We start from the raw sequence: 10206 nt of genomic DNA on the forward strand, positions 1-10206 counted from the left end.
GTGTGTGTGTGTGTGTGTGTGTGTGTGTGTGTGTGTGTGTTCAGTTGACGGTTGTGTGATGTGCTCCAGTGATTATTCACAAGAGAATTCATACGACAGTTTTATTGAGGATGTTGTCACTGCCCATTCATAAAGGCCGCGTTCGCAAACCCGCTCTGAAAACCTGACCAACACTCACAGAACGCCTCTTGTCCAATCAAACGACTCGATCCCTTTATGACGTCGAACCCAGTGCGCGCTCCGGCGCTCTCAGGGCAAATGTCCGAACGCAGCCAAATGTTTCCAAATAGAACGCTGGGGGGGGCTCGTACGGTTCACAACCAATAGACGTCGAGTTCTGGGGTGACATCATAATTAGAGGCGGGATTCCAGCTCTCTCTGGGCCAATGGGCGCGCAGCTCCACAGGCGGAGACAATCGCCTTTCGCAGATCGCTACGCTGGGACATTTCTCTCCCCCTCTGCCGCTCGTAATGCCTTTCTAGTCTTATGTTGATACCAGAACTCATTCATCTGGGCCCATTCAGAGGCACCAAAGCTTCTGGTGTTATTGACACAAATAACATCCTATTATTAGACTATTACGACTAGGGAACACAGATAATTTTATTTATTTATTACATTTATTATTATTTTTTTACATTAACTAGGGGAGCGACGCCTTTTAGAAGTCGCGTCTGTCTGTTGCGCTTTTGTTCCGTTTCGTTTTTGGACATCTGTGTATGCCTGGTCTGTTCAGGGCTCCAGGGTGGGTGGTGGCACAGTCACACTACAATGATCGAGCGACCAGAATCCACCGTGTCCAGCGTTGCAGTAAGTGCTACTCTCTCTCTTTATATGCTGTCATGTATAATAATAAATAGCATATTATTACTGAAACGATTGGAGCTACGAATGAATGTCCTCATTGCAATTAATGTTGCGCTCCAGTTCCGATCGTAACCCTTCCGTGGAAAGAGAAGAAGTGTGGCTGAAAATGTATGATTCTCTCTTCTCCTTTCTACTTGATCAGAGAGAGAGAGAGACAGACAGACAGTTCTGCCTCTTGGCTACGCAGCGCAGGAACGTTTCATCATAGGCCTTCTTCTATTTCGCCTTTTCCATTTATGCTCTCTTCTGCAAATAATTAAAGACATATGCATGATATATTTCTACGAGCGTGTTTTTGTTCTTGTTGCCTTATTAAAAGGGTAGTTTCAATAACAGTTATTTGTCAGTGTCTATCTGTCATAAAAGCAACAGAAAGGCCAGATGAGTTCAGCAGCATTGAACATTGAACGGTTATCTTTTAACCCGGTCACGCACCGACCAGTCAGATTGATTAATGAGGATGACAGCCCGGGCACCGGGACCGGGGAGGGGGGGGGGTGGAGAGGAGGATGGGGTGAGGGTGGGTGGAGGGGAGGGGGGGGTGAGGGTGGGTGGAGGGGAGGAGGGGGTGAGGGTGGGTGGAGAGGAGGATGGGGTGAGGGTGGGTGGAGGGGAGGAGGGGGTGAGGGGGCAGGAGGAGGGGGTGAGGGTGGGTGGAGAGGAGGGTGGGGTGAGGGTGGGTGGAGAGGAGGATGGGCATGATGGGGTGAGGGTGGGTGGAGAGGAGGGTGGGGTGAGGGTGGGTGGAGAGGAGGAGGATGGGGTGAGGGTGGGTGGAGAGGAGGGTGGGGTGAGGGGAGGGTGGGGTGAGGGTGGGTGGAGAGGAGGATGGGGTGAGGGTGGGTGGAGAGGAGGATGGGGTGAGGGTGGGTGGAGAGGAGGGTGGGCATGCATAATAATGCGCGCCTGGAGAGACCCGACCACCGGTGCCAAAAATAACAGTCTGAATCCCCCGGGAAAGGGAATCATCTCATCGAGAAATTGTTTCCATTCCTTCCTAAAATGTAATTCGCAATCCCATAGCCAGCCATGTCAGTGTAGACTACCTTCCATTTTTAATGATTCATCTAAACACGTGACGGGTTAAGAATAGATATGATGTCATCATTCCATCTAATTAAGGCCAGTGTTGTGTTGCGCAATCACTTCGATTTTAGAATTTTAGAATAAGACTGATCGATATTGCGTGCAATCTATGCATGGGAGGCAAAATCGTTCGGATAATTGAACGCTTGGTGATGATTAGGAGACGTGGATGACGTCCTAATGGGAAACAAGAGAGGCTCCTGTGTTGGAATGCGGATGATGTCACTCATTGCCAGCGATCCCCGACCACTAAAGCTTGTGAGGCTGGGGGAGGGGGCTGGGGTCAGGGGGAGGGGGCTGGGGCTGGGGGAGGGGGGAGGGGGCTGGGGTCAGGGACAATGCAGAGACCTGGGCTGGCTGACTCTCATACTGTCTCTGGGTGATGATGATGATGCACCGTACGCATGCACACACACACACACACACACACACACACACACACACAGATGCGTCTCACATCTTGGGCTCTCTCTCTGTCTCTCTCCCCAACACACACACACACACACACACACACACACACACACACACACACACAGGGGCCAGGACAGTACATGAACACCTCACTCACTCTTGATGATCTACGATGATATTTTGACGTTGCCCCATCTGTTCCCTGTCCTCAGCCCCAGGTGATGAGAGGGAGAGCAGGGAGGGACGGCATCAGTGCCGTGTTACATAACACACCACCGACGGGTGGGAGTAGGGAAAGCGCTCTAGAGTCTAGGGCGATTGAAAAATCACTACTAGTCCTTTAATGACCCAGGCAGGATGTCAATGATGGATAGCTCCACTCAGAGGAAGCAGGCTATGTGGCTGTGTTGTTTGTGCGGTGACCTGGGTTGGGGACCCAGTGGTTCGATACACCGTTGTCCCATGGTGACCTGATTTACCTGAGGTCAGATGTTTAGATGTTTAGATCCAGCTACAGGGGGGAGGTGAAACAACACGTTTGATCGATGGACAGAATAGTTCTGGTCTAGCCTAACCGATGTGTTTTGGAATAGGTAGTCTATTTGTTGCCTATATATAAATGGTAAATGGACTGTACTTATATAGCGCCTTTTTTGCTGCTCCGAAGCGCTTTACAACGGCCTCTCATTCACCCATTCACACACACATTCACACACCAATGGCGGCAAGCTGCCATGCAAGGCACCGGCCCGCTCACTGGGAGCAATTTAGGGGTTCAGTGTCTTGCCCAACGACACTTCGACATGTGGCCAGCCGGGGCTCGAACCGCTGATCTGCCAACCTTGCGATCATAAGACGGCGACTCTACCTCCTGAGACACAGCCGCCCCTATATATAACCCACCGTTCCAGGGACAGACAACCTCAAAGGGTCGGGGTGAGGAGGATTGAATCCCAGATCTGTAGAGAGGAACATCCCTCCTCCACCTCAAGAATAACGGCGGTGTGTTTTGGTCCCAACGTTCTAAGGGTTCTGTCTGGGTTTATAGCCACTTCATGCTGTGCCCTCATTTTCCCCCCAACAACCTCTTAAAAGCATTTCCTCTCTGGCAGACAGTCACAGGCACTCTGTCTGTTACAGTAACAGACAGAGTGCCTGTGACTGTCTGCCAGAAACGGACCCCGACATCACTGACAGAGTACAGTAATACTGTACTCTGTCAGTGATGTCGGGGTCCGTTTAGAGGCAGAGGGAGAGAGGATCCGGGAAGTCATTTTCTTTTGTCAAGCGAAGCCAAAACCATTTCAGAGGAATAGAGTTGTTATTATCTTGTTATTATCGTGTTATTACCTTTCTATACTATCTCCCAGCTCCTTGTCTATCCTGCTGTATGGAATAATAATAATAACTTTGATTTCTATAGCGCCTTTCAAAAAACCCAAGGACAAATCTAAAGGGAAATGATCAGACAGACGAAAACAGAAAACAAACAAAGCAAAACTGAAACATTGACTAGGGGCCAAAGGCCTTGGTGAACAGATGGGATTTAAGGGCTGATTTGAAGGAGTCCAGGGTGGGGGCGTTGCGGATCACTGTGGGCCTGATAAAGGCTAAGAGGAGAAATATGCTACACAACATTCATGGAAGATGACCTGTACACAGTATGTCAGTAATATCGTCTTTTTGGTGTTAGCCTCATACTCAGCTCATGACTATGGTTTTGGAAACACACTCTCGCGATGAGGAGATGGAGATATGTGAACGAGAGTGTCTCCCTCAGACTGAGGATGTCCTCTTGGCCTAATAAGACGCTTGGGTCTTCCACGGAGGAGACCCAGGTTCAAACCCTGCTCCGGGGCGGCTAGTGGCGCAGGAGGTAGAGTCGCTGTCTAATGATCGCAAGGTTGGCAGATCGGCGGTTCGAGCCCCGGCTGGCCACATGTCGAAGTGTCCTTGGGCAAGACACTGAACCCCAAAATTGCTCCCAGTGAGCGGGCCGGCGCCTTGCATAGCAGCTTGGCCGCCATTGGTGTGTGAATGTGTGTGTGAATGGGTGAATGAGAGGCCGTTGTAAAGCTCTTTGGAGCAGCAAAAAAGGTGCTATATATGTCCATTTACCATTTACCTTAAGAGGAAGAGCAGATAGGCTATTGTTTGCCGTCAGTCAACCTATTCCTCGTTTCTGTTGCCAGACTGTAACCGTTAGAACCAGATATACCAGGTTTAAAAACACACAACAAACTGGGTGTGGTAGAGAGGAGACTGCTAGCCTATTCCTGACCAGGTTCTGTGTGAGGAGAGGTGTTGTCCTGTACTGTCTGTCTCTCCTGTGGGGGATGGGATATGTGGTGTACAGTCTGTGTGACCTCGCTAGGTTGAACCAGTGAACAGTAAACATGTTGTCCCCCAACCAATGATGTAGCACCCATCCAGAATTGGTGACAGTTATTCAGACTGATGACTGAAAACGTACTAGAGTAACGTCACGTGTAGTGCTTTTTTTGATTCATGGTCAGTCAGACTGTCTTGCTCCTTACAGCTTTATTTGAAGGCTGTCACACAGATTTGAGGTAGGCTGAAAAGGCTGAAAAGGTACATTTACATTTACATAGCAGACGCCTTATTCCAAAGCGACTTACAATCAATACATTTGAATACTAAGCAAGTGAATCATCAATCCACCAGTCGTAGCAGGAAGAGTAATCCAGCTCAGGCCCGGGGCCATTGATAGAAGGAAAAACCTTATTCTATCACCTTCTTCTAAAGCTGAGACTTCTGAAGGTAGGCTGAAAAGGTTACAGGAGTGTTGTTTGAAAACTGTCAGTTGGCCAGAAGGTCTGAGGCGGTCTGAGGTGTGTCTCCTCTTGGCGCCCTGTCGTGTTGTTTTGTAACGATATAACGACCTTTATCACTTTAACCTTTATCACTTTAACCGCATACATCACGAGACGACTCTGTGTCACCTTTGACACCCCTAACAATCTCTATTAAAGTTTGTAAATGCCGCAACTGTTTGGCAGGGAGCATCGTTCGTCAAAAGTTTCATCAAAATTGTCCCAGTGGTGTCCGAGAGAAAGCATGTGACATACGGACCTTCGGGGGCAGAGCCTTCAGTGTGGCAGCTCCCACCCTCTGGAACTCTCTCCCCACAGCGATCCGCAGCGCCCCTCCCTACCCTGGACACCTTCAACACCCCTACCTACCCTGGACACCTTCAACGCCCCTACCTACCCTGGACACCTTTAAATCAGCCCTCAAAACCCACCTGTTCTCTAAGGCCTTTGGCCTCTAGTCTAGTTTGTCACTCTCGCTGTCTTTGTTTCTATGCTTTGTTTTTCTGTTCTGACTGTCTGTCTATGAAATCTGTTAAGCGTCCTTGGGTCTGAGAAAGGCGCTATATAAATCTAAGTTATTATTATTATTATTATTATTATACGAACGGACAAAATGTTGTGACATGCGAACAGACAGAGGCCAAGCCAGAGTCGACCTCACCCACATCCGGTGTGACTGTGAGAAGGCTGAGTGAGAGGGGTTATCAGGGTGGCGTGTGTGTGTGTGTGTGAGTGTGTGTGTGTGTGTGTGTGTGTGTGTGTGTGTGTGTGTGTGGCGGTCCACTCTCTCTCCACCCCTGAGTTTTCCATCGGGACCGGTACGCATGGCAGAGCCCAGAGAGCCGGGCAGCGGAGGTCGATTGTGTTTGCCCCGTGTAGCGTAGCAAGACAAACACGCTGGAGAGACAGAGCTGACAGAGAGAGGGAGGAGAGAGAGAGAGAGAGAGAGAGAGAGAGAGAGAGAGAGAGAGAGAGAGAGAGGGAGGAGAGAGAGGAGGGAGAGAGAGAGAGGAGAGAGGGAGGAGAGAGAGAGAGAGATGGAGGGATACAGAGCGAGAGAAAAGGAGAACACACAGCTCAGGAAAGCCTTGGCCGTCATCTGGTGCGAGCTTCACTGTCTCCATGACGACGTGTACCGTATGATGGGCATGATGGATAAGATAGTACTCTACGTAAATACTGACGGAGCATCTGGACTACTTTACTTTACTTTACTTTACCCCTAGTTGTTCTCTCCCTGCTTGTGTGTCAGCTGACTTACCTCACCTCCCAAACCCTGCTGGTCTGGTTTGGATCCACCTCTGCTCTGTCACTGCAGGGCAGACAAATGCAAATCTCTGTGTGTGTGTGTGTGTGTGTGTGTGTGTGTGTGCACCTGTGTGTGTGTGTGTGTGCCTGTGTGTGTGTGCGCCTGTGTGTGTGTGTTTATGAATGTTTATGTGTGTTTCTATGTTTCTGTCTGTCTGTGTGTGTCTGCGCCTGTGTGTTTGTGTCTGTGCACCTGTGTGTGTGTGTGTGTGTGTGTGTGTGTGTGTGTGTGTTTATGAGTGTTTATGTGTTTCTGTCTGTCTGTCCTGTATGTGTGTGTGTGTGTGTCTGTCTGTGCACCTGTGTGTGTGTCTGTCTGTGCACCTGTGTGTGTGTGTGTGTGTTTATGGATGTTTATGTAGATTCCAGAGTAACTGTGTTTCTGTCTGTGTGTGTGTGTGTGTGTGTGTGTGTGTGTGTGTCTGTGTGTGTGTGTGTGTGTGTGTGTGTGTATATTTATATGAGTGTTTATGTAGCCTCCAGAGTAACTGTGTATGTTTCCTCCCAGCAGAGGAACCTGGAGGGATATGTGGGCTTCGCCAACCTCCCCAACCAGGTGTACAGGAAGTCTGTGAAGAGGGGCTTCGAGTTCACTCTCATGGTCGTGGGTGAGTCACTGATTCTCTCTGCTTCTCTATGGATGGACCTGTCTGTCTGTCTGTCTGTGTCTGTCTGTGTCTGTCTGTGTCTGTCTGTGTCTGTCTGTCTGTCTGTCTGTCTATCGTTGACTGTCTGTATGTTCAGGTAAAGTAAGCAGTGGTGTATAGAGCCTTTGAGGTTGAGTGGATTGAGTTGTCTGTCTGTCTGTCTGTCTGTCTGTGTCTGTCTGTCTGTCTGTGTCTGTCTGTCTGTCTGTCTGTCTGTGAGTGGATTGAGCTGTGGATGAAGTCTGGATCTAATCCCTCTGCTGTAATTGCTGCTGCGCTTTCCATAGATTTATGATTCTGGATCTGAGTGTGTCTCTGTCGTATTCACACTCTTCAACACACACACACACACACACACACACACACACACACACACTCACACACACACACACACACACACACACACACACACACACACACACACACACACAGACACACACACACACACACACACAGACACACACACACACACACACACACACACACACAGGCGCACACACACTACATTACACTAAACACCACACATATACACACTCACACACACACACACACACACACACACACACACACACACACAGCCAACAAACCAGCCTAACACAGGCCCCTCCCACATCTCTCAGTGGTTTGGGTTTCCTGTTTAGTAAAATGACACTGTGACAAAGTGACATGTGCCAGAGGGAGAGAGGAGGCAGGATTCTCTCACACTCCGCGGGATCCTGTTTCACTCTGAGACGACGGGCCTCTCTGCCTCTCTTCTGCTTCTCTCTTTCAGTCTGTTCATTCCACTGCATACCCCATCTGAGCCAAACTTTACACATCACTAATGGGAAATGTGGAATATGTTGTGTGGAGACGAACTAACTGTCAAAAGAAACAGAGAGACTTGTAGCTGTTGTGTGGAGACTAGCTAACTCTGTCAGAAACAGAGAGACTGTAGCTGTTGTGTGGAGACTAACTAACTCTGTCAGAAACAGAGAGACTTGTAGCTGCTGTGTGGAGACTAGCTAACTGTCAAAAGAAACAGAGAGAGACTGTAGCTATTGTGTGGAGAGTCAGACTAACTAACTCAGAGAGTAAACAGAGAGACAAACAGAAATGAATAAAGCTGGAACCAAAAAAATGCCAATTCTCTTCCTTTTTTGTCTGTATGGCAGTGAAATCCCTAATTTCATCACCTCGAGGATGACAAAAAGCTATCATGTGGTGCCACGAATAGGGCAAAAATTATATTCAAAGAGGTCTAAAAAGGTCTAAAAAGGTCTTAGATGTGACTTGTTGAAACGTGTAGGAACCCTGATACAAGCGTTGATAGATTAGTATTCACTGGCCCAAAGTGTGCCAAGAACACATTCCCCACACCATGACACCGCCTGAATAAATGAGATGGTGCACAGGTGTTCCTAATCAAATGTCCAGGGGGAGGCTGTGGCGCAGGAGGTAGAGCCGCCGTCTAATGATCGCCAGATCGGCGGTTCGAACCCCGGCTGGCCACATGTCGAAGTGTCCTTGGGCAAGACACTGAACCACAAATTGCTCCCAATGAGCCAGTGCCTTGCATGGCAGCTTGCCTCCATTGGTGTGTGAATGTGTGAATGAGAGGCCGTTGTAAAGAAAGCGCTTTGGAATAAGGCGCTATATAAGTGCAGTCCATTTAGCGTTTGTTCAGCGAGTGTGTGTCATACAGCAAAAAAAAACAAAAAACTAGGTTTAGAAGAAGGTGATAGAAGAAGGTTTTTCCTTCTATCAATGGCCCCGGGCCTGAGCTAGATCACTCTTCCTGCTACGACTGGTGGATTGATGATTCACTTGCTTAGTCAAATGTATTGATTGTAAGTCGCTTTGGAATAAGGCGTCTGCTAAATGCCAAAAATGTAAATGTAAATGTAAATGTACAGCGCTCTGGCCCAGCGGAGAGTGAGCAGTAGGTGTCGGCGTGTGAAGACTCGCCAGACCAGCCGGTCATACAAACAGAGGAGAGTTTCAGCTTCAGCTGGAGGCTTCATGTGACCGCTGGCTGCGGGGGGAAGAGGCCAGCTGGGTCTGTGTTGTTGTGACAGAGCCGGGAGATGATGTTTGGGGTCGCCGCTTAAAGCCAATCCGCTTCGCCCGCGAGAGCCGGGTCATTTAGACGTGGCTCCCCTGTTCCGCTGTCACTCAGAGAGACTGACGCCACAGGACGTTTTGGCTCCGGACGAGGATTTTTCCCTCTCTTAAATTCAGGAAAAAAAAAGAAAAAAAAGAGAAGCCGTTTCCTGTGTGTTTGGATCCAGCTGGCGACGTCTCTGTAGAAACATTTGGAAAGATTTGGACAGTTAGTTCCACGCTGCTGTACAGCGCAGGGAGGCCAAACCCACGATGCTGGACTGAAGTCCAGTACTAAAACAGTCTACTGGACACCAGCAAGACCTACAAGACCTACCAATGTACCAGTCTGCACCACACGAAGGACACGATTGAATTGACTTACAGTGCCTCATAGTAGTAGTAGTAATAATAATAATAATAATAATAATAATAATAATAATAATAATACATTAGACGTTTATAGCGCTTTTCTGGACACTCAAAGACGCTTTACAAACTGAAAAGATCGAGTAGGAATAATAAAAAGAAACAAAACATAAATAAAAGAAAGTATAGCCCGGGCCTAATTAAGGTAGTGCTGGGAACACATGGGAAGGGGAATTGTAGTAGTAGTAGTTGTGTAGATCCTAGTCTGTGGATTAGGGGGTGTGTGTGTGTGAGAGAGAGAGAGTACTGATAAGATGGTCTGACTGGCTTAGCTCTCTGACCAGCTTGCCTGCTGACCTGTAGGGCAGTAGAGAGGAGGAGGAGGCAGGCTTGGGTAATCTGAGGGATTAAACGGGTGTCTCAGTGTAGTAGAAGGGTAGTAGTAGGGTTGACCCTCTGGTCCCTCAGAATGACATCTTCTTCTTCTCGTTTCTCTGAAGCGTGGTGGTTATATGACGGTCTCTCTGAAGCGTGGCGGTTATACGACAGTTTCCCTTTTCTTTACACAGTCCTTTGTGTTCTTGTTGAACACTGCAAGGTC

General features: G+C 48.6%; 1 protein-coding gene across 2 annotated transcripts in view; it reads left to right on the forward strand.

Annotated features, from left to right (window-relative positions):
- Positions 1 to 747: 747 nt before the first annotated feature.
- The window catches only part of LOC308170546 (septin-7-like), a gene marked incomplete at its 5' end in the record, with an annotated part of 33289 nt that continues 23830 nt past the window's right edge, over positions 748 to 10206 (forward strand). Inside the window, 2 exons of one of the 2 annotated variants that reach the window (XM_080545341.1) lie at positions 748 to 811; positions 7016 to 7115. In XM_080545341.1, coding sequence (XP_080401467.1) covers positions 773 to 811; positions 7016 to 7115 — 139 coding nt within the window. The remainder of the gene's footprint in view (positions 812 to 7015; positions 7116 to 10206) is intronic. The other variant, XM_080545342.1, reaches the window with a different exon arrangement.

The sequence above is a fragment of the Nansenia antarctica genome (genome assembly GCF_963989245.1).
Source record: "Nansenia antarctica genome assembly, chromosome: 14".
NCBI classification, from domain to species: domain Eukaryota; kingdom Metazoa; phylum Chordata; class Actinopteri; order Argentiniformes; family Microstomatidae; genus Nansenia; species Nansenia antarctica.